This window comes from Athalia rosae, chromosome 1 (assembly GCF_917208135.1).
Source record: "Athalia rosae chromosome 1, iyAthRosa1.1, whole genome shotgun sequence".
NCBI lineage: Eukaryota > Metazoa > Arthropoda > Insecta > Hymenoptera > Athaliidae > Athalia > Athalia rosae.
Genome location: NC_064026.1, coordinates 9,453,555 through 9,477,699, shown reverse-complemented (window position 1 = coordinate 9,477,699; position 24,145 = coordinate 9,453,555). Strand labels below are relative to the sequence as shown.

The following is a 24,145-nucleotide window of genomic DNA, read 5'->3' as shown; positions in this document are numbered from 1 at the left end:
AAAAACCATCGGGCAAATATTTTTGAGGACATTATTTTTACGTGTTCGCCCCGCTACAGAACTGTTTTACCTTTATTTATGTCAAACAGAAATCGACCGGCGCCAGCGCGTAGACTTGCGGACGCCGGCGTCGAAACACGTCGTTAACAAAGAGAAGAAGGGGTCGAAGAGAGAAGAGTCGCGTAGTTATCAGGAAGAAAGGAACGTCGATCGACCATCGCCGACCGCTGTCATCCCAAGAAGAGAACGACGACAGTCCGGTCGACCGCTGAAATCGAATCGGAGCTCCTTATGGATTAGAAAAGGTCTCAATATGTGAGTTATTTTGTTTTCATTGCCTCAAAGATAGATTCCAAAAATTTACATATACATCCTCTGCAGGAGTTGGTAGCTACCCGATTTCTGGAACACGTTTGGAAGCGCAATATTTTTTTACGGCAGATCCAGAAGAAGTTAAAACGAAAGCGGCTATCGCAGAACTTTCGGAAGAAAAAAAGAGAAAAAATCATGCAAGAGAATTTGCAACGGAAGATTAATAGCTGCGAGTAGCTAAACGGTAAGTTGAACTTTTTTTGCAAATATCCAGAACTTATAATATGGTGAATTAGGAATTATAATTAGAACGTAGATCTTCGATCGTGAAACCGAAAGCCTATACGCGGGCCTTTCAACCGCGTCGATACGACGGCCTATATAATATAGGTATAGCATTGCTTGAACAGTTTCATCAGCGATCAGCTGCACGCGAAAAAAAGGAAGGAACAGCAAAGTGTAACGAATAGAATATTCAATATTGCAGAATATTCTGTTAGGCAGAAAACACTTGCATAAATTATACAATGACATTACAGCGGTGACGTAATATAATAAATCCAAGATTTACAACAAATATAACATGTTGATGTTCGTTATCCGTTCTTCTGGCTATTCATTAATCATTGATAACTAATCGGGACGAAGAAAGTAAGATATACAAATTCTGAATAGACTGTGCTAATTTTAACCGTAATATGAGACGTATTTAACAATATGTATACGATCGTTATTAATCGTTCATATCGCATCGACGAATCAGTCTGCAGCCCAAGGGGCCATATTTCCGTATCTATTTTATGAAATTCAGTTGCTAAACATATAATATAAGTAATGTTTTCCGAGCACGTTCGATCCGGGATGTAATAACGCTTGAGTGATTCCTTTTTCAGAAGAAGCTGATGCGCGAACAATAATCTGCGGTTGTCGGTATAATATACGATTGATTGTTCCGCTGCAGAAGCAATTACAATTTCAATAATCAATAACGCGCACCTTTTATCCAATGAGTAGTTGTATTTTCTGTGTTCAATTAAATAGTTACGTTAATGTTAGTAACCGGTTGAAGTTCACGTGCGATGTTTTCGTGCATGCATGCGATCGTTGAGTTTTGTAATAGCTGCGCTCGCAATCCAGCAATTCAAGTTTCAAATCGTAAAGAAAGTTGATTAGTAAATCAGCGCACGTATAATTTTACTTTCACTATGTTGCCTGAGCGACCATGTCCGAAGTTTGATATTACGAGGACTCTTGAGTTTGCCGGCGAACCAAAACGAATCCGAGATCGCGAAGTGAAATAAATACGCATGAATATTCAATATTCGTTAATTTTTTAGGCCTTTGAAATAAGGTTTTATCGAGTTACTTTCGCAATTTCATTTTTTGAAAAAAATTGTAATATTATCATTTTCCATTCATTTAGTTTGGTCGCGATACTGGCAGTTGGCCATTTGGCGTCTTGGGTCGTATATGCCTATCCATACACACACGCATACACACTGCAATATCATATTTGAACCGCATTGCGGTTCGAGGTCAGAGGTCAAGGTCAAATTTCAACTACTCTTGACGGAAGTAGGTACACATTATGTCGAACTTTACATGAAATTTACTTTACCCGGTAAATGTCATGCGCGCATTATTCGATGACTATTAATTATTAGGCTCACCCAAAAACTGCCCAGGCTAGCAAAATATGGGTTATATGTATGGATTGTATTTAATTTTATTTGTTTACCTCTCGCACTCTACAGGTGAAATGAGCAGCAACAGCGGGGGTGGTGGGATCGGCGTTGCTGGGGGTCCAAGTCTTGTGGCAGCTCAGCAAGGTCAAGGGGTTGCAGCTCTCCTCGTGATGCTAGCTGTCCTTTGCTTTATATTCGCCTACTGCTGCTGGGGTGCTCCTTTTTGCAGATCGCTCTGCAGGAGACACTGCTGTTGTCGCGTAGAAGATCCCGAACCAGATACGAGATTCGGAAGTACGGATCAAGCAATGGTAGCCACTCCCACAATAATCCTGCTGCCCCATGGAAGGATGCTCGTAGTTGATGGCACTGTTTTCACACAATTTCAAGCAGACACTACAGGTGCGTAAATTTTTATTTCCAATCCATCAGTGATTATACCGTGCATCGTATTGCCTTCTAGGTCTAGATCTCGTGGAGTTGGGTGAAAGCGTTATAAGATCACAGAGAAATCCTCGGAGTTTGAATCGTCATCAGCTGAGGAGCAGCCAGGGTAGCGTTATGGATATGGACGCGGAAACACCAAGCAAAGAGAGTCTCGGTTCGTTGACCGGATGCTTTCCACCGCCTACTTACGAGAGTATATATGGCAGGGATGAAGGGGAGATGCCACCCTCTTACTCTGACATACTCCTTCACAGGTATCGACGTCTATTGTTCATTAATCATTGAATATTTTTTAAATGGAAACAACGAGACTTACGACCACATCGTTGCAATCTAACAACATGCAGGTTTGGGAATCTTCCGTTGGAATTGGATATGCAGGAGTATGCACAAGACGGTAAAGAGGAGATACAGATGCAAACACTGGAAACGCGACCGCGGGTCACAGAGAATCCTGGAAGCAATACACGTTATCGTTATGCGGGCATAATAAGCAGTTTTTCCAATCCAAGTTTTCCACAACAAACGATCACACGGAATCCTAGTTTGATTGACAACCCGTTGGACGAGTACTACACCGACATTAACCTAGAGGGTTACACATCGACTGGTGAGGGCCTCTTATCCGGTCCAAGCCGAATTGCTGATGTACAAAGCCTTTACAACGAACGTATCAATGGATACACTGAGCATTTTTCAAACAATGAACCTGAGACAACGAATTTCAGATACGTAGGCGAAAATCTAAACATTTCAGAAACTGCAGAGGTATCACATTATCCTCCTAATAACGAAGCAAGACATATTGTCCCACGAATATTACCTGTAGAGGTTTCATCTCCAACCTCCCCGGATGATGGGGAGTCAACAGACTTTGGAGCACTACCTGATATTCGAGAGAGTAGAGTATGAACGAGAGAATGGAGAAACATGTAACGAAATATATGAAATTACTGAGTAACGTCGAATAATTTGGTAAGCTAAGGTTCAACTTCTGTATTATATTATGTATACGTATAATAAATCCTATCAGTAGACATTCGTACATGCTGGTACCTCATACTTAATCATCGCTGTCCATTTCTTCCGGGGCTGACGAATCTTCATCTTCTTCAACATTTTTGTCCCAATCTTTTAGCTTAGCTCCCATCATAAAGTCATCCCTCAGAACATCCCACGTTTTTTCGTTCTCTTCCTTGAAATTTACTAGGAGTTAGCTTAGGCCTATCACTAGAAATATTTGCACAAGACCTCGGAAACAAGTTTTTTTTCAACTTACTCCTTTTCTTAATGCATTATTTTCCTGTTCCTCAGATTTAACTGGACCATCAACAGGAATACTTCTAGTGCCACCCATCAAAACGTCCAAGAATACTCGTTTGTCTATATTTTTTAAAACCATTTCACGCTTCCTTTCCAGTGGCCCAGCCTCTTGTAGGCGTTTATCAATATCCTTCTGCTGTTGACGTACTGCGTTAAATAACTGCACCACACCTCTACAACAGATATCTAAATGTTGGGCAATCAAATTTGAACATATTATACGATACCTACTTTGTGGCTATTTTTTGTAATGTCCTCTCTCGTTCTCTATCCAAGACTGACGGTTTGATTCTTATGCCTAGATCCACCTCTCTCCTCTTTCTTCTACTGTGTTCTGCTTCTTTTTCAGTCTTACTTTCATTTCCTGCTAATTTATCCGATACTTCTTCAATAACAGATTCAGCATCTACCTTACTTGCACTGTCTTTTGTTTGTTTTGATACCAGATCACATAATCTTTTTGCTTTTGATAGCACTATTGTCTTCTTTCTTTTTGGCTTTTTAGTGCGCAAGATTTTTTGCATAGCATCGGCCCAGCCAGGATTTGCCTTCGATTTATCATCATCGTCGCCCGAGTCTGATACTGAAGAGCCATCCTCTTCCTTCTCAGTGCCTGTATCAAGACTGTGGTCAGATTCATTTTCCACATCACCTTCGTCCGCACTTTCCACAACATTTTCATCAATTTCTTGCCCTGAATCCACGTCAGTATCATCTAGCGAATCACTCGCACCGTTTTGATATTTTTCTTGAACTGAAACATGTATGAAATTAGGTTAAGAAAACTCTGTTTACAACTCGGCAACGAATTTCGCATGGTTAGATTTGATCGCTGAGACTACTCACCCTTGGGCTTTTTGGGCAATTTGTTCATTTTTTCTGATGTTTCTAAAGCTATCATATTAATGTATTACCGAGGACACTGTACACTAATTGTAAGCTCTTGCTGTAAATAATACTATAAACCTATAGATACGATGCAAACACGCGGCTTCGTGCATAAAAATGCGTTTACGCAGGACGGAGGTCACGTGACAAGGCACCGATGCATCCGAGAACCTCGATAAACGATGTTTCGATTTGATTTCGATGATCGAAATTTAACGTCGTTGGCTGCAAAATCGGCAGCTAGCAAATCTGAGCCTACAGACCGCAGACTTTTGTTGACAGTTGACATGAACAGGGTACGAGCACTGATATAAGTTAACATGTCAGTGAGTACGAGCCATGTATGAACTGTCAAGACATTAGAAGAGTTGACGGGAATAACAATTCGCTTGAATTAGTTTCATTCTTACGACCAGTTTTACGACTCAACGTCATTTCGAAAGAATCGAATAAATATTCGTTGATTTATTGTCTTTGCTGGGTAAAGTTTGACTTTTGATGGACCCCTCCACAAGTACTCAATCTTGGTAGTTTACAAATACACCAATTCAAATTAATTGAAATATTTGTTATATCCATGTTACCCATGCTTGGAACTAAATACAGTTGGGTGATAAAAATTGCGGATATGCAACGATACTTAATAACAGTTCCATGCAGATACCAGATTATAAATATAAGCCAAATAGCTAGGCAAAATTTAGTTGTTGGTGAGACTCTGGAGTTTCAAGTGAGTTGTGAACAAGGGCTTAATTTTCATGTTCCGTTGCATTGGAGTTGATGACCTACCGAAAAATATACACACCCATTTATTTACGTATACATACTTAGATACTTAGGGACCATCTATTTTCAATCAGAAATAACTTCGAAAGATGTGGTTACTGGAAATATTTTCATGTATTTTTTTATTTTCTGGAATTCAATGTCACCTAATGCATTCAGAGGGTAATGTTTTAGATAATACCAAACTAACATCTCTACATTTGTGGATCAATACTGCATATTTATCCTTACATTTCAGTGCTAGATTATGATGATCTAGATACAGACTATAACAATGGTTTTGATGGGTTGCGACGTGCATTTAGAGATGGACTTCCTGAGAGACGGGAATATCAACAGCAATGTCCCCGAACATTGCCTTGTGATATAATGGCAGAGCCTTTAAAGACTATCCATGCCCTCCTTATTCAGTTGGAAGCACTTACTAGTTCTTATTGTAACAAAGGACTCCGTATGTAGATATGCAATGCATAAATATAGAGTATGGAACGGAGCTGCTTCATTTTTGGATAATAATTATCACAGGTACCGCAAGATTTCAATCACCAAATCTACCACCGGTCTCAACGGATTTCATGCAGCTAAACCATTTTTCTCAATCACTTGACAATGCTGCGTTTCCTAAGATTCTTCCTTATCATCCCCCTGGAGCTGCTAAGTATGGCTTAGAACAGCTCAAGCCAAATATCTTGGGTCAAGTTATGTACCCAAGTATGCATACAGGAAGACAATATCAAGCCCACAAAAAACTCAGAGTATGCTAGCCCATTATTCCATTTAAGAATTCTAAATGTATTGAATAGACCATATAAATCTTTATATTTTTGTCAAACAGACAAAGGCATGTACTTCAAGGCGATCTGGTAGTGGAGGGGAAAAACACACCGCTGTATCGGCATTGCCGCAACCAGTCCCAGAAGAAGAAAAGGGTCATGTAACGACGGAGATTATACCTGACGCGGTTGAAACACGAGCAGAGGATGAGGTTGAAAGCGCAGTTACTATACCAAATCATGACAGTACTCGGTTATTACCGAACTACGAAGGGCCGGAAGATATCAAGGTTGATTGATCATATAAATTAGTGCAATGTACAACTCGTATTTAAAATTTCCAACTAAATACAAATAATTAAAAAAATATCCAATGACAATTAAAATGGTTACATACTTGAGCTCCTCACATTCCCCCATCCTACAACAGAATTGATGATCTCCCTCTTCCTCCGTAGATAAACCACTTACGCGAGTCCGCCAGGAATTCTTTTGCACTTAACGAATCCTTTTTCTCTTACCTTTGTGGTTCTGCTTCAACGGAACAATAAATAGTTGTCATTACTTGATCAGATTTGGAGAATAAGTCTTCTAGTACATACCTCAGTATAGTTTTCATCTGAATCAGAAGAGCTTAATGTAACTATTCTTCTCCTCCTTTGTCTAAGTCTCGATAATACTTTACTCGATGGTGTTACTTGAAGTTTCTGATCAGTCTTAGGAAATATGAAAGAAAATTCTTCACATTAGAGTAAGCATAATTATGGATGAAAATTTGTGAAAATTGTGCCAACAAATGATGTGATTATTACGGTTCTATGGCCGCGGCTAGTGTTATGGTTGTCAGAAATTTCGAACAGAACGCCATTCATCTTCCTATCTTTCTTGAATGAGGACTGGGCACCGGATGACTACATTAGGATTAAGAATATTTGTGGAGTAGTGCGAATAATAAACTACTATTTGGTTGTTTAAAATTACTCACAGGTGAAGTCATCGACTGCCGAAAATTACCAGAAGCTGCTGACAAATTCCCCGCATTAGGCATGCCCGGATTATACACTAATTTATGACCTTTAAGCATGAGTCTCTCACCTGAAATTATATTCGATTAACAGGATGTAACTCAACAATGTTTGAAGTTGAGGGGAAAAACCGCAAGAAAAATCTCACCGTTCCAATAATCCAACGGCGGAATCAAGCAACGTCCACGTGAACTCGTTCGCATGCTCAAGCCTTCCGATTCATTGTCAGGCACCTCATGCGTCTCCTGATCGATTTCTACCCACGTGGAAATCGACCAATTTAAGTACATATACATGGATATTATTTATTGAAATAGGATAATTGATCGTCCAAGACAACCAATGATGATTAGAATATTTACCTGATCTACTCTTGTGATATCCAGCTGAATTTTCCGCATTAGCGATAGGTTGGCTGCTTCTGTCAACATTATGATGCGGTGTAGTGATTTTATTTAGTACGACGGCACACTTGGATAACGATCGAACCGATGGTGAGCGCGCAATGTTGAGGGCATTCGAGTTTGCAGTGTCAGCAGGTTTTAGAGGACTGGTTTGACCGTGGTTATCATTCTTCTGTTTTGATGACTCCGACTTTATACGCGATGAATCTTTTTCGTAATGCCATTTTCTTGAACCATCTGATTTACCCTCAGCAGTTGATATTTTAGTTTTTGCACTAGGTGTGATACATGCAGTCACTATTGAGACATCAGACTCACAATAAACAGGTGATGGATCTGCAATTCTATCATTAGTTACAAGCTTCGGCTTTGACATTCTCGTGATTCGTGATGTAGTAGGAGCAGGAGTGAAGTTATTAAGTAGAGCAGCTTTCTGCATTTTCGAATATGTTACTTCAGCTTCAGAATCAGTAGTTTGGAGAATGTTTTGTTGGTTACACCTGTTGTTTGAAAGCGATGTCACTGAGCGTTTTTCTATAGGCAATGCAGATGCAGTTAAATTTTTTCTGTGCTCCCGATATCTTATGTTGTCAGATGTAACAGTTGATTCACCTTTATCCAAGTTATTTCGATCATCACTTACAAGATTATTAGGAAGCAAGTGACTGCTAGATTTCAACATCATAATATTGTTTGGTAATGATTCTAGTGTCCCACACCCGGTGATATTATGTCTTTTCATTTCTCTTGGTTCTTTGTAGAAATATGTTGTATTTTTAGATGATGGATTCACCTCTGGTTCGCTCGAGCTTTCTAAAGAGTAGGAATCTGTCTTGAATGCAGTTGGCGTTTCGTATTGTAGGTTGACTTGATTCTGATTTTCTTGGGCTTTTGCTCTTTCCATCTGAGTATCAATTTGGGTGCTCAACATTTCAACGTGAACCTTTGAATTATAATTCAAAAAAGTACCCTCATTCTTTGCAGTTTCAGTACTAGTCGTTGACGATATTGTCAACAATTCGTTGATACAATCAATAGCAGTTACAACTTTATCGAAATACTCTTTGGAGCAATTTTTATCCATCATATTATCAATAATAAAATCAATTTTCCACCTCGGAATATATTTTCCATCTTTGGATGGAGCAACCAACTCGGGTTGCATGCTTGTTTGCGTGGATTGGTTTCTAACTGGGTTCTCAGAACTTGAAACTAACTTTGACGTTGTGGCTTGATCGGAATTTGCTGTGGCTAATATTTCAATTGATGATATGGAACATTTGGGAATGTGGGCCTGTTTCAAAGATGCATCGCCATTCATGAAACTTTTATTTATTACTTGTGTGGTCCGCTGATGTGGAGAAGAGGGTGGTACGATACTTGCAGAATTGTTTGAGGTATATTTTTGTCGTGAGGCAGGCAATTCTGTAATATCACTTCGTATGTCGTCGTCGCTATCAGCTACTGGTCTAGGCCATCTAAAACTTGAGCTACAACCTGAAGCAACGTAGCTTTGCCATACCTGATGAACATTTTCCCAATCAATGGGAAAGCCGTTAGAAAATTTTCTACGAACATATTTTGGCAGCTCTGTTCCAACATAAGAAGGAAAATAGAAGTGAAAGGTATGATTAGATAACCTGTATTTGAAGGCGATATACAAATACTTACCCTCCCGTGAATCACATAAGTCTCCAACCAGGCGATATTTGTGATTAAGGACCGAAATTAATGTATTCGAATTCAGTCGTCTTCTAACTGCTTTGCTCCTCGCTTGTTCTCCACTAAATGTAACAATTGTACAATATTATCACTGATTGGTATAATCTTCATGAATTACTAACCAACCTTTCTAATTTTCCTTTAATGATGATTTGTCCACGATTATTCAACCGGACTACCCAGTTTCGAAAATGTCTCACATGTTGTGTGGAAGTGTCTGAATTCTTTGTTGATTGTTGTAGAGCTGGTTGGTTTTGAGGTGGAAAAAAGTGGTCAGTCCGAGATGAACCGTGCACAGAAGGAATGTTATGAATACTTGTGGAACTGTCATTTGCGTAACCTTCCAGAACTGATCTGTCAGTTGCACTATCAGTTCCATTGACCAATACATTCTGTTGAGATGATTTTTGTCCCATATAATTAGAAGATCTTGATTTAAGATTTTTGGTAGCTACTGGCGGTGGCATCATAATGGCATCTTTGTCGGATTTCAAAGTATTGATGGCTGGTTCAATATCCGTTGAGGTACTTGGCCATAAATGTGTGGACGAATCAACATTCTTCAACACTTTCTTTCTCAAATTGCTGCTCGATGCTACAATGACACTTCCTACTTTTGATGAATTAGTTGTTGGGATGTGGTAACTGAACTCTGACAATTGGTTATCACCATGGATACTAGATATACCAGAGGTTGACATTTGAGAAGCCAACAACTGTGAGCTAGAGGATCTTCTAATCTGCGTTAATTTTAATTGCCGTTCAAGTCTCTTGAGTCGTTCATCTTGTTGCATCTCGCTGAATGTTTTTGGCTATAATTCAATGATAGCCATGAGAATAATTACAATGGAATACCTTCAGAATGATCGTTAATTTTGGTATTGAAGAAAACTTTCTCCTGAATACTGCGCTTTGCCATGATTTAATCGTGAGTTAACCTTGAATACGGTGGTGAAAGAATTCTATAAAGTCAACGTGTGCACTTAAAAACGAAATAGAGTATTAAGATTTCGTCACGCAGCAAACGTTGACCGCAAACTTTTCTCCCTAAAATTTGAATAAGTGAATGAAAAATGTTACCTGCCATTCCATCTCTGGTGAGAAAGCGATGCTTGCTTGGTTGCGACTGACGCGCGTTTTCAGAGGCGCTTCGGTCGTCTTCGGTAGATCACGTGACTGCGGGTGTCGGTTAACCGCGAAGATGGTTTGAATTCACTAATTCATTTTTCCACTGAAAAAGATATATCAATTCCATTTATGAGGGAAGACACAAATTTCAAGATCTATTTTGATCTTCAAGTAGCTCCGTTGAGTTTAAAAATTAGCATAAGCTGCAGTGTAAAATCTTCAGTCAACGTGCATCTGACGCCTTTTAAGATGCAACTTAGATTTCATGTCCATGTGCATCAGTGCATGCACTTCGGCGTACTTTTTTGTATGCCACTTAGGTCGAGATAGTTTTCGTGCATTCGATTTCCCATCAAGAATGGAACGATGTTTAAAATAATTTTCCCACTTCAAAAATTACAGCACGTACAATCTTACATTTACTTTTTAAGCTAGTGAAGAGAAATAACTATTAATCTGTCCGTCATTTAGAAAAGGACCGACTGTAATCGTATACCGTTGGCTTTTTGGGTGTACGTGGTGTTTCGTCTCAAAAAAAGTATTTTTTCTAAATTACGAATTCTGGAACTTTTATTCCTTAATCAAATACAATTCCGGAACATTAAAAAAAGGCCACTTTCGGATCTCAGTACTTGAAAGAGCTTTTTTTCATACCTCATTCTATAAAAGGCTACTCATAGTGTTTGGAAATGAACTATGAAAAACGCATAAACCATACTTGCGTTGCATATATACATTACACAGTTGTTTTTTCTGTTTTTCTAAAGCTGTGCAAGGGATACAAGGGAGATACACTAGAATATGATAGCTTGAAAAGGCTGTGCAATAATTCTTATGGAGTTTACAGGAGGGTGATGCATTTATAATAAACTATGTATAGTAGAAAGGAACGAACAAAGTAGCATAAAATGTTTTCTTTTTGAATTTTTTGCTCAGTCTTGGATGTTCCCACTGCTCGGTACATAATTAAAATACTTTGACCATAATCGTATGGTGTACGCGTAATGGAATCGAGCGATGCGATGCGTTTAGTTTCAATGAGATTTTCTCGCAAGTTAAAGACAAGTAGTAGCTATAGGTATAGGAAGATTTCATCGTTCGGATTTGCGAGTTCGTTGAATTGTGTTAGTATATCGTTTCTGCAGTTGTGCAGTTGAAGTTGCGATGTAGTTGGAAGGTAGGTACGTTGCTGGAGGATATAGGTATATCGGTTTTAAGAAGCTCGGCTATATAAACGCTGCATTTGTACGTTTCTCGACCATCTATCCGAGGTACTTAGTTATGTGAAGTGTTCAGTTCTCTCCCGAAGGCTTGCATCGCAACGCGACAACGTCAGAAAAGGCATCATCAGCCTGTAACATGCCTTCTGACAGAAGTGGCGATCTCTCGGTACCCGTGATGTAGAAGGGCGAGAGGGGGGAGGGGGAATTAAAGGTGAAAAGGGGAAAGAGAAGAAAAGAGGGGAACGAGACCCATCGTCTCAACGCAAGTTCTCCAACTGCAACTGCGACCATACGAACTGCACATCAGCAGCTCTACGATGTAACATAGGGCAGAGTTTATTCAGGTTCGACTAGTTAGGTGGCAGGTGCGACCCTGCGAATGGGGAAGGAGAATAAGGTCTGGGTAGGAGATATCCGAGAATCAGCCAGTGGTCTTCCAGGACGACTTAGATGTTCTTCAGTCCAGGCTAGTCGTGCAGGCCACGCAAGAAACCGAGAGCTATGCTATGTGGTTTGCTTGCTTGGCGGCTTATTCGCCGCGACTGTAATACTCGGTGCAGGTGACTTCTAGATCTACTGAAAGACTTTCGAAGCAACTGCAATATCTCCAACTATAATACTGCTACTTCTCCTGTTTCTAAAGAGAGAATAACCTCCATCTCATCGCTTTATTCTGTTTCGCAGTGTCCATCTCTATATCGACCTGCCATCAAAGACGTTAGATCCGTGATCCATGATCCGTGATCGCTCTGATCTCTGATGCGTGATACGTGCCGAGCGTTCCACACGCCTATATTTCAAACGAGCTACGTACGTACGTACGACCGAGCGGAGGACCTACGGAAAGGATCATCGGCTTCTGCATTTAATCTAACATCAATCTGTCCCAGTAGACACTGAACTCTGCGAAGCATATACACATAAACGTCCTCTTCTTCCCTTTCCCCAGCTTCCATCAGCAAGTCAGATCCAGCTTTTCCATGCCTTCCATTATCAGTTCGATTTGAGTTTTTCCACATCATAAACGTTGACGTATCGAACAAAAATATTCATAATTTCGTATCGTATTAAGTGATTTGAAGAGTGAAGTTATAGGAAAGAGGAGCCTCGCCTCCAGGAATGGGATGGTAATAATTCCGGAGTCAACTGCACACTGCAGCTTTCGGTCGCTCTTACTAATACGAAGTAACGCTAAAAAGTAATAAGAAGACTTGTATAAGAAGTAATGGGTCACGAACCGCGTCGACTCCGCCTTTTCACCTCATCCCTCCAGGTTACACATGCTGCCCGCATCTGTAACTTAAACTTACAACCGAAAGAAAAAAAAAATAAATAATCAAGGAAACTAACTAAGAAAGGCAAAGAAGTTCCATCCCCACAGCTTCTCAACGGATAATATAAGCTGCCTGCGATTCTAAGTGCCGATGAGCGCACTTGAACTGAAGAACCCTTCTTTTTTAACCACTCTTGGTGTATATATTTTTTTTTGTACTTTTTCTAGACGCGTAGCCACTTCATATATGAGATGGCTTAAAAGCTTTCCCGTGTATTATATACTACATATTCGATGCGTATATACTCATAATACATCCTTTGACTTTCGCGGATTTATTTCTAATCGAGACATTCAAATCTGATCATCAAACCGGGACGAATTATCGTTTCTAGATGATCATTAAAAGTGTATATAGGTACATGTACGGACATAGATATACATATTTTTTGTATTAATGGTATAGCGGTGATAGGAATATTTTTCACTAGCATTACATACACGGTAACTAGAAGTATGTACACACTACAGGTATTGTATAGGTGTGTGAACTAGTGCGTACCGGGGAGAATGATGGATCGATTTATAGGACGTTTTAGATTGTGCCCAATCGACTCTTCTATTGTACAATATCATCAATACCCCAAATGTTTATGTGCTGCAGCCCCGAACACCTAGTCATTTACGAAATAGTAGTGCAGGTATACGGTAGCTATAAGAACGATTTAGTTTGTGCACAGCGCATGCCTAACGAATTCAATTAGCGAATCAATGATAAATATATACGTACGTACCTATACCTATACATAGGTGTACACACATGTAACGTGTATCGCATTACTGCTACGGCCCGTTCACAATTAGAATCACAAGATAGTTTAGTTTAATTCTGCTAATTATGCACTACCCGTTCCACCTTTATACATTCGTGATTAATTACACAGAGATTTCTTTGAAAACCCGTCTCAATTCTTTAACATCGTGTGTAGCAGTCCACGACTGTATGCATATATGCGGCTCCTTAGACGAAATAGATTAATTTATAACGATTATTTCATCACCATAAGGAAAAATTATAAGTATTGAGATCAAATTGGCGATTGATAATTATAATTTTTTTATCCATCCATTTGTTTAGTTTTTTCAAAAGTCGCAGTAGATTAGAAATGTCGAGTTCTTTTTTATTTGAAATTGGCGACAGAGTTGAAGAGAAAAAAAGAGGGGAAAAAAAAGAAGTTATATATTATCAAGTTAGGAAATTAATACGAAATTCTTTCCATTGATGAAATTTATGTTGAATGACAAGTTTACAGTTATTATTATAGTGTGTATGACTGCCACATGGTATAGCCGGCATGTTATATGTATACCTTTATAGGTATATATCGGACCCGCGTGTGTCGTGAGAAATGTCGAGTGTTTGAATTAATTTTATTGGCGAGGTATAATAATTATATTCTCAATAATTCTAATGGCGTAAATATATTATGAGATAAAATACCTGTACTTTTATTAGATTTTTTCTAACCATAGCTTACTGTGTTTGGATTTTTTGGTTTTTGAACGACCAAGATTTGAGTATTAACAGACATCAAGTTCGTTCATCTATATGTAGCTGGTGGTGCATGCGGCTTATCGAATCCCTTCTTCTTTTTCATCTTCTTCTTCTACATTTATAATGAATTCAGGGAAAAAATCCATAGTTTATCACGTATGCATATATAGTAGATACATAAACTAACGTTATACCGTTTTTTAACAGATGGTCACGGTATTATATAGCCATTGCGACGCTATTAAACTATGACGTATAGCATTTAAACTGATTCAATAACAGTTGATTTTTGTCAGCAAGTTATAGACCTAACGATCACTAAATCATCACGAAGTACAACAACGATGGTGAATTCTAACTGCAAAGTGGAAGAGTTTCACAAAAAGAAGAAGAGATTATAAATAATAAATATACAAGCAACGATCGAATCCGAACCGAATTTTTTCGAAGCATAGTTAATAATTCATTCTCGGTTGCATAGATTATGCAAAGGATCATGTTGTACAGTATTCAGTTATGCGGTTTTTCTCTGGGAAAAAGTGATTAAAAAAAAAAAATCATATCGAAAATAAAATGAACAACGGACGAAGGGAAGAAGAGGAAGAGAAAGAAGATCGATCGGTAAGGGGGAGGGTTCGGGGTTACCAAAAGATTTCGATTTCGAGCGCTGGATACCTCTAACAAATATTCCTAATTGAATTTGCATCCGAGGAGCACATATGATGAAGAAAAGGGAATCGACGTGCGATCTATGGTATAGGATAAGGATGTAAAGATGAAATAACTTGCGATGCTCGCGGGGGATAAATAGCGGAATAAGGTGGAGGTATAGCTGTTATGCTCTGAAGAGTTGAAGAGATGATAGTCGAAGAGAAGGAGTATAAAGAGAAGTGAAGTTAGGAGAAGCACGATCCGCTGCAGGAGGGAGCTGAAGTTGGAGAACAGTATAGAGGAGAGAACTACCTTTTAGGGAAGTTAGTGCACTCGTGCAGTGCCCGGACGTGGTGTACGCCTCTGCAACAAGCAAGCAGCAAGTAAGCAAGCAAGCAAACCTCCTTCTTCTTCATGATATAGGCTCAATTCTCTCCTGTGTCCACCATCCGCGCTGCTGCAACTCCTGGCTACTCCTCGTATCGTCTTAAAACTTCTTGGTTGAAAACCTCTCTTGGATTCTCTCTTGTGGTTTGCCTCGACAGTCCTGCGACCCCGATCATTCTCGGAATGCACCGAAGCTCACTCTTCACATCTGGTTTTTAGTAGTACTACGATCTTGAAAATGGGAAAATATCCCCTCGTCCAGTGCCCAGTCCAGTCAATGAAAAATAGACGACTCTGCGAGGGCAAAAAGGATATTTCAAAAGAATACTGTACGCACGCGAAAAGTCCATCTTGATTCAGCCACGATCGATCATCTCCTAACCCAGTAAACTTTGCCGTTAAACGGATCCTCGCAAAATCTCTATCTGCGGAATTAACTGTGGCAAGATAAGACGAACGATGAGAAAATCAAATAAATTTTTCAATTAATACAATGAACAGTTTCACCCTATCCATATTCCAACAATGATTTGTAACGTTTGAACCAAAGTCCCTGTGAAGTTTGCCCCACGCGACGAGACCGCATAAATATATGTATATATATATGTATCTACAGTTGACGCGCTGCCAGGCATTGAAGTCTCTTTGACATACACAGAATTCAGGGTGTTTCTCGCTGTCGTAACTATTTCAAAATTTCGCTGTTGGGTCGATGAGCCGTCGAAGCGATACTTTTTTCGTATAGACAGAATTTTCGACAATTATTCACATTGCATTATGTCGAAACGTACGCGAATGGTTTTACGCTCTTACGCCCTACCAGGCATCGAAGTCTCTTTTACGTACAAATAATTCCGACGAGTTCTAGGGTTGTGTTTTTGACATCGTAATAAATCTAGGAGGCGGCGGCGGCGGCGGAGGGGCGGGGGAGGGGCAGGGGGGGGGAGGGGCAGGGGGGGGGAGGGGGATCGGTGGTAGAAAATGTTCACCTTTTCATCGGATTGACTGGCTGGTGGCGTTGATCATATGTGTTTGGTTAAATATGTTGAACCCCGCCGACTCTCGCGGTATAAGAGGATGGAAGTCGTTGCCCTCACCGATCGGCTTGCGCTGTTTGCCCTACCGTCGACCACTCCGCTCTGCTCCGGTGTTAGAGCTATCTTGTCCCCTCTCAAGGCACCCTGACTACTCCCCGTTCCCTTACCTTTTCTCTCTAAAGAGAAACCGAACGACGAGCACCACCAGCAGCACCAGCACCATCAGACAGGTGCTCCTACCGCATCGTATAGTACCGGGAGATCGGCTGAGCTAAGTAGAACAGATATCAGTCTACAACAGATCTTTGCCGCGTAAAGACCGACTCTCTTAGTCTTATTACATCATTATACATACATATATATATTTAAACATATATATATATACATTGCTGCACAACTACTGCAGATTATATCGTGCGCTGTAAACTCTATGAATTTAATAACTATTACTACAGAGATATGTAATGAAAATTATAATTAAAGCGCGTAATATTTTGTTCTTCTAAATAAATATATAAACAGGCATCATTACCTTACATATAACGTTATAATTGTTACGTTATTATTTTATACCAACGGTTTCAATGCGATATACTTAAAAGACTGTCTTTTAAATGACCAATTGGAGGAGCTACGCGCTCCGAGAAACATAGACTGATCGTTTTCACATAATCGCTTAACCGATTGGCATTAAAAATCGTTTTGACATCTATGCATTTGCTTTCAATTAGCCCAAGCTGTCAGTGAAAATTAAGAAAAAATATATATACATATTCTTATCAATGTCTATTCCCGCATGACTCTTCTCAGGCGCGCGGTGATGCTGTGAGTTATGTATGTGATGAAAAAATTAAAAAATTGATGAGTAAATAGGAGAAAATATATAAAAATATATTTATACGTCCGTATATCATATCATTGATATTTGAGGAGAAGAAATAAAAGTGTTGTCGTGCTGTCTAATGAAAAATAATTTCAACAATAGTATAACATAATAATTGCAACAGTATATAAAGAGAAGAGTAAAGAAATAATACGGAAATCATCGTCGCTGAATCAGCCCAATTACAAGGCGTAATTATAAAATAAAGTCGAAGATAGATAAAAAGAAGAAGGAAAAGGAAAAAGGAAAAAGCAATAGCGGCGGAATCAGCAGCTCTTTCGTCGAGGTATATACGTGCAGAGAGGAAGTCGCTGATCGTTGCTGCCGGTATGCGGCACGCGAAGCCGCAAAGCTCCGGGTAAAACGAGGAAGCGCCTTAGCGCCCGCACTCACGAGGTAACATATATACCTATACGTAGAAAAAAAAGTCAAAAAAATTTCACGTATCGTTGGTAATTTATATTTTCTCGTATTCGTAATCCGCATTCCGCAACGAATGATAATCCCTCGATCTTATACGATCCCCTTTAACGCGCGCGTGTTACGGGTACAGCCGCGTGTATGATGAAAAATATATTGACTATATTTGAAAGAGATTCCAAGGATTCCCAGCTGCCCGTGCACGGGAATTCGAAGGGAATAATTTCGCGCGTGCTGCTCATCCAAGTTATTCGTTACCTGTGGCACATATATATACATATACCCTCCGTATGTTCATCCCATATCGCGGTATGGGAAAAGACGGGGCGAAACGGGGTCCTTCGGGAGACCGTAGAAAAAAAAAAAGAACTCAATTTCCATCCGGAACGACGTTCGGAGTCCTTTTCGATCGTTTTGAAAAAATTTCTACCAAATTTTCGGGGTACCCGATTTTGCCCAGCTACCCCGTTTTGCCCCACCTTACCCTATGCACACCGAAATCGCTCGTATATAGGTATGGGAAACTGAAAAAAAGCTGCAACAGCAGCAGCAACACTGATAGAGTGACAAGGAAACGAATATAGTTCGGCGGTAAATTCATGGAGGGGAGAGAATGTGGTCCATCGAGCACACAAGTGGCGGGAAGAAGACTCCGAGCTAGCTGCAGGAGCAGGAGCAGAAACAGGAGTATCGGGCTGACGCAGCTCATGTGCATCGGTAGGAGGCCGAAGAAGATCGTATACTGCCAAAAGTTTCATTCTCAAAAGTCACGTGCCGCTGATACCCTTCGGGCCATTTTCTCCGTACATTCTTCGCCCTCTTACTCTTCGTCTCATTCCTATCGTCGATATTTAGACCGTATAATGATAGCTTCGATATTATTTATACACGAGCATCAGAACCCACGATATATCGGATGATTCGGCCGAGGGTGTGGAAAAGAAAAATCTCCAGCGACCGCGCAACTATCCATTGCGGTACAGTTGAGATCGCGATAATTCCTTCTCCTCTGTTTTGTCTTTCGGATGGTCATCGTTCCGGGTATCCTCTGAACGGGCAGACTACCACTGAACGCGTTGAAGAACTGCTCCTTCTGTGAGATCTGAAGAGAAGGATCGTATCGAACCGCGACTAGCTCTTCTCGTACGACAGCTCGATCCCCTCGTGATTCTCGGGAGTAACTGTAACATTTCGCGTAAGTAAGTTCGCGTGTACGGTTTGATCATTCGCGTTTATAGATAAATGAATTCGCCACAAGTCAGATTAACGCTGATCGGCTATAAACCACGCTCGTTCCCTCGCCATTCGTATACATATAAGTCGGCGGGGCTGATCCTGATTCGAAATGATGGGGGAAGAAAATCACCGAATCTCCAAATTTCGGTTACCGGAATATTCCCACATATACGAATGTGTGATAATATTTCGTCGATCTCCAAATCAATGATCGTTACACATTTTTTTTTCTCGATCCTGGGGGTTGTAGGATTTGGTTCCGGCGATTACGGTGTGTAATATACGTGACGATTACGTTGGTACACAGCGTAATAATTTCGTCTGGTACAAGACGATCGGTGCAGCTATTTTTCTATAGCGAACATTAACCATCGGCTCCGTTGATATATCGCGAATGGAATAAGACGGATGTCGATGCTAGGAGGTATTGCCGCGCTGTTGTGACAAGCAATTATGGCGAAACTTCATCTCTCGGTAATACACAGATAGAGATATACATAGGATATACATAGCGATGTATATTACATACGTACAAAGACGCAGAAGACAACAAGACGCAACGGGTTCAGCTTCAGATCGACGAGCGATCCCGTCCGATCCAGATCCGCGGCATAACTTCTTTACTCTAGGTCAGATTGCTCGGTGTGGTCAGCAGCCACGGTCTAGTCGCCCGATGCCCAAGGCGATTTCAACCAATAACAGATTGAGAGAATTCAGTTGAAACTCGACGACTTCCTTCCGTCAATGCGAATTCTCAACGATCTGAAAAAATGCAGAAATTCTAGGGATTTCGAACTGGAAGTTTGATAGTTTTATAAATCGCAAGGAGATACCAAAATTTTTCCAACGTTTTTTCAAAACCCTAAATGTCTAAAATGGTATCCAAAGACGCAATAAAAATGATCAAAGGTTGATCCCTCTGCCGTTTAGCGACAAAAATTCCTAAATGCAGGGGTGATGAAGAATAAAATTCTCCTTGCCACGAAACAAAAATCCATTTTGCAATATTCTAACGACTTGATCGTGTTGCACAGCAAATAAAATAGAACCAGTGGACTACTGCTGTATTAATTATTTAGAGTATAACGGGTCCCAGATTACGTATATCAATTCAGTCAAGTTTATCTAATAGCATCTCTCACTGTATGTATATAGAGACATACATACCTACACAGTATATGTACCAGATATGTGTATACATTATACATGCAGACGAACACGTGCGCTAATTGTGAACGCCTTAATTAAAATGAATCAAACGAAAAGTAATTGCGAAGCTCTTTCTGCGCCACACATATTAGGCATCCCTAATTTCCCCTCTGCTTTTTTACCTCCCATAAGTTTTATTCATTTCTTCATTCAGTCGATAATGAAAAATTCGCATCGTGTACGTAACGTGGCAAAAAAAAAAAAATAAAAACTGGAAAAAAAAGGAACGAATTTTTTCAATTTCTTTTTTTTTTTTTTTTTAAAACGATGATTCTGTGTCTGAAGATTATAAATTCATGTACCATGTATGTATACGTATGTATATACAATTGTAAATGATTGAACGCAGACAAAAATTTTTACTGTCGATATTCTTCCGGTCGTACACCACAATCGTACACGCATATCTATACATATTATGTACTACATACATTTTATGTACAGTCTTTAGTGTTGACGGGTAAAGATAGGTCTTCAGCTGTTATAAGTGATTGAGATAATAATAGTCTTGAAGTAAGCTATTAAATTTGCTGCTAATACGAGTAGATAGGTTATACCATACATACATACCATACGTATTACATACTTTTCTACGTACATACACGTATATGATTCGGTTGTGATCGTAGACTAATACCATGGAATACGAGCAATGTAATATATGGATAAACGAATATCATATTCTTACCGCGAATTATTCAGCGGCTTGAATTTCTTCTTCATTTATTTAATATCATGTGCTGTTATTTATTTATTTATTTGCTACTTTTTTTTTTTTTTTTTTTTTTTTAATTTTAACCATGTTTTTTTTAATTGGCAAACGGAACAGATTCGAATCAATCAGCTATTGAGAAGGAGGAATAGGTAATGCCACGTCACTGCGTCTACTAGATTCAATTATACCGATCAGTGAGGAAAAGAAATAAAAAGAAAAAGAAATAAAATAAATAAAAAGAATCAAGATGTATCGAACGCCGATCTGCATACATATATACCTATATTAATTTGACGTATAAGTACACGTATACAGTTTGCATAACTACCTATGTAAAATGGTTTCCTTTTCCGTTTTTACTCACGCGGCGTTAGAACATTTTTTTTTTTCTATAAATCTAGAAAAATGAAGTGGAATTTATTTGTACAGGGTATGCGATGTTACATGGTACATACATATGTGTAACGGTTGTATATGCGATGTAGAGTCCATAATATGATTTAATTACGTTAAATGTACTTGGACCGTGACTTATTAGTCGTATGTACCATACGATACGAGTACACCGACGTACGGAGGTGAATACGGGTATAATTCTTTAGAGGAGAACCTAGACCACCTCTTACGAAGATTATTTATTCCCATGAAAACTAGGTTGATGCATCGACCCGGGAATTCTTTCGGTACGTACGGAACAACGGATAACAGATTCGTGAAACTGGTTTTTTCATTCAAGATTTTCTCTCGAATATCTCTACGAACCGAATTTATGATGAAAGTAACGTTATATACATGTGGATTTGAATAACGTCATTAACGCCATTGAAAAAGACAAACAATTTGAGAAAAAAGATAAACCAAAATGGAGGTTTAAAAATGATCATTGCGGGTTACAATGATTTACCGTTCCATGTTGTACACGTATACCCTATAGCGTATCGCGTACATACAATTTCTGCAATGTGTAATGGTACCACACGACTCGTTTACGCGGATCAAGTCCGCGATTTATGTAAAATATATACGAGACCGCGATATGATATATAAATCAATGAATTCTATATAATTACATGCGAAGATCAACGTCGAATACTTGAACACTGAAAATCACAGGTGTGCGTATATAGGTGTGTAGGTATTACGTAGGTAGAACGTGTGTACAGTGTACGTATAATAGGTGTAAGAAAATCGCACGTGTAATTTGATTTGTAACTTATACGTATCCCGTATAGTGTCTATACGTATATGGCTACTTGGAATAATTATTACCGTATTGTATACAGTATCAGAGAGTCAGACAGACAGACGGAGACACACAAGAGGTTCCCACTTATTATAAAAATACTTTCATACGGTAGTGTATGAATGAATTATTAAACAGCTGATCATTGAAGATAATAAAGGAGATGACGAGATGATCATTTTATCGAGTTTGTACGATAGGTGTATAACTAACCCACTGTATACCACGTTTATAACGCAGGTGCAGTATATGGGATGGTGCAGTTTAAAGTAATTTCTTAATTCATACCTTGCACATTCCTTCTCTTCTTTTTTTACCATTTATTAATTTTTTATTTTTTTTTTTCTTCTCATTCTTCCGTTTTATTCACATCTCGTCTCTTTCTATTTTATTACCGTGCTCAACCGCGACTCATTGTTCAGTGATCGTTGTATGTACACTTCGAGTATATATTATCATAAATGTACCCCGTGATACGTACAAGCAATTATATTACATACCTATATATATACACGTATATCTGCAGTCTACCGATAAACAATTCAGTACATGGTGTGCGAAGGAAACATAAAGGACGCTTTTTTTTTTGATTGTTCAGTCCTTTTTCCTTTTCCATTTTTTATTTTTTTTTTAATTTTTTTTCGTTGTTTTGTTAACAGTAAAGTATTAACACCTGTTCGCAGCCCTGCCCACTAGCCGTAGGCGTAACTCTGCAAAAGACAGGGATAGATGTATGTAGAATCGCGCGAGCCTTATGGTAATTTATTTTTTTAACTTTTTTTTTTTTTCTATTTTATTCTCTCTTCAGAGGCGTCGTCATGTGTATACCTATGTCTGGCAAGATGAGTTTCCGTATACATACGGGGTGTGTACGCATACATGTATCGTATACCCATGTATTAATAATGATCTTTCTGAATACGAAATCAGAAAATTTGTATTTCGTTTGTGGGTAACTGTACATATCTATTTGTGGTATGGAACATCATTTGAATATAGATGTACGTACCATAGGTCTGTGTAACATAATATTGCGACATATGCTATAGTTGAATGAATGTTTTGAGGAACTATTAGCGCATGTGATCCGTCGATATACCATTATCATTCTAAATATGTGTACACACACTTACATTTGTCTCTTCGTATGTATCGTTATGTAACGTACACTGTAGCATGTGTATACGTATATTGTGTACCTAGGTATTCAGCTGTGGATTATCTGCTCTCCTAGCACCGAACCTAAACGGTGATCGAACCTTTCTGGTTACCGGTTCTATCTCAACTACATCTGAGCTCCGAGAGCGGTGTAGATACGCTGTAAAAAGAAAATTAACAACACGGTTACAGCAGGCATGCCATTAAACGCACCGGAGGCTTTCGATATTATTGGCAATAACGTGGCATTCGATTTTTCATTATTCCCATACTCTTTTCTTCTATCACGCGTCATTTCGATAATCATTCATTTTCATTGTCACATCATTTTCAATCGGGTCATCTAACGTTAATCGAGTTTCGTTACGATTAATATCGTTACGCAATTACCTATATTTGTAATTAGGATTACAATTCGCAGTCCGAGGCACACTCTCTAATTCCGTACAAATTACTCCTCCATGTTCATTGAGACGTACAATTATACCTACACTTATCGCGATGTACAATAGATATCATTGTGGCGTATAATAATTCGTGCGATTTACTACGGTACGGTGTAGACCGTAGATGAAGGAAGTGCTTATAAATGTAAGTATACGATATACCAGTGTATATACTATTTATATACCAATACATACGTACGTATGTACGTATAAATA

At 39.2% G+C, this 24,145-nt stretch overlaps 5 protein-coding genes and 1 long non-coding RNA gene across 13 annotated transcripts in view; 3 read left to right on the top strand and 3 right to left on the bottom strand.

Moving 5' to 3' along the window:
* The first annotated feature begins 37 nt into the window (after nt 1–37).
* LOC105685060 lies at nt 38–3,489 on the top strand. Of its 2 annotated transcripts, XM_048651658.1 has the most exons (6): nt 38–315; nt 382–556; nt 1,736–1,887; nt 2,067–2,399; nt 2,461–2,698; nt 2,792–3,489. In XM_048651658.1, exons 4-6 carry the CDS (start codon nt 2,072–2,074, stop codon nt 3,354–3,356), a joined length of 1,131 nt encoding a protein of 376 aa, XP_048507615.1. In that variant the 5' UTR covers nt 38–315; nt 382–556; nt 1,736–1,887; nt 2,067–2,071; the 3' UTR covers nt 3,357–3,489. The 2 variants fall into 2 exon arrangements, with proteins under 2 accessions (XP_048507615.1, XP_012254299.2); XM_012398876.3 differs by lacking the exon at nt 1,736–1,887 and having other exon boundaries at nt 40–315.
* Nucleotides 3,490–3,507: 18 nt separating this feature from the next.
* LOC105685061 (RRP15-like protein) lies at nt 3,508–4,668 on the bottom strand. Its single transcript, XM_048649036.1, has 4 exons — nt 4,614–4,668; nt 3,999–4,521; nt 3,724–3,940; nt 3,508–3,639 (listed from the first exon to the last, which is right to left on the bottom strand). Exons 1-4 carry the CDS (start codon nt 4,666–4,668, stop codon nt 3,508–3,510), a joined length of 927 nt encoding a protein of 308 aa, XP_048504993.1.
* LOC105685097 lies at nt 4,322–10,564 on the bottom strand. 5 transcript variants are annotated; one of them, XR_003150288.2, is made up of 10 exons: nt 10,446–10,564; nt 9,492–10,177; nt 9,315–9,427; nt 7,602–9,233; nt 7,388–7,495; nt 7,200–7,309; nt 7,027–7,125; nt 6,817–6,930; nt 6,612–6,748; nt 4,322–4,521 (listed from the first exon to the last, which is right to left on the bottom strand). XR_003150288.2 is itself a non-coding variant. In XM_048651593.1 (9 exons), exons 1-9 carry the CDS (start codon nt 10,455–10,457, stop codon nt 6,713–6,715), a joined length of 2,910 nt encoding a protein of 969 aa, XP_048507550.1. In that variant the 5' UTR covers nt 10,458–10,564; the 3' UTR covers nt 6,523–6,712. The 5 variants fall into 5 exon arrangements, 4 of the variants coding, with proteins under 4 accessions (XP_048507550.1, XP_012254364.2, XP_012254365.2 ...); XM_048651593.1 differs by lacking the exon at nt 4,322–4,521 and having other exon boundaries at nt 6,523–6,748; XM_012398941.3 differs by lacking the exon at nt 4,322–4,521 and having other exon boundaries at nt 6,523–6,745.
* On the top strand, nt 4,892–6,594 carry LOC105685098. Of its 3 annotated transcripts, none has more exons than XM_048651689.1 (4): nt 4,892–4,981; nt 5,680–5,892; nt 5,967–6,196; nt 6,277–6,594. In XM_048651689.1, coding segments are annotated over exons 1-4 (681 nt in total). In that variant the 5' UTR covers nt 4,892–4,980; the 3' UTR covers nt 6,514–6,594. The 3 variants fall into 3 exon arrangements, with proteins under 3 accessions (XP_048507646.1, XP_048507641.1, XP_048507639.1); XM_048651684.1 differs by lacking the exon at nt 4,892–4,981 and adding an exon at nt 5,171–5,385; XM_048651682.1 differs by lacking the exon at nt 4,892–4,981 and adding an exon at nt 5,172–5,603.
* Nucleotides 10,565–16,844: 6,280 nt separating the features above from the next.
* LOC105685040 overlaps nt 16,845–24,145 on the top strand; it is a 25,385-nt gene continuing 18,084 nt past the window's right edge. Inside the window, exon 1 of the mRNA XM_012398842.3 lies at nt 16,845–17,898. The gene's annotated coding sequence lies outside the window, so the exon portion shown is untranslated. The remainder of the gene's footprint in view (nt 17,899–24,145) is intronic.
* LOC110116948 overlaps nt 17,419–24,145 on the bottom strand; it is a 12,910-nt gene continuing 6,183 nt past the window's right edge. Inside the window, exons 2-3 of the long non-coding RNA XR_007280106.1 lie at nt 19,692–19,920; nt 17,419–19,103 (exon numbers count right to left, since the gene is read on the bottom strand). This is a non-coding gene — a long non-coding RNA (uncharacterized LOC110116948). The remainder of the gene's footprint in view (nt 19,104–19,691; nt 19,921–24,145) is intronic.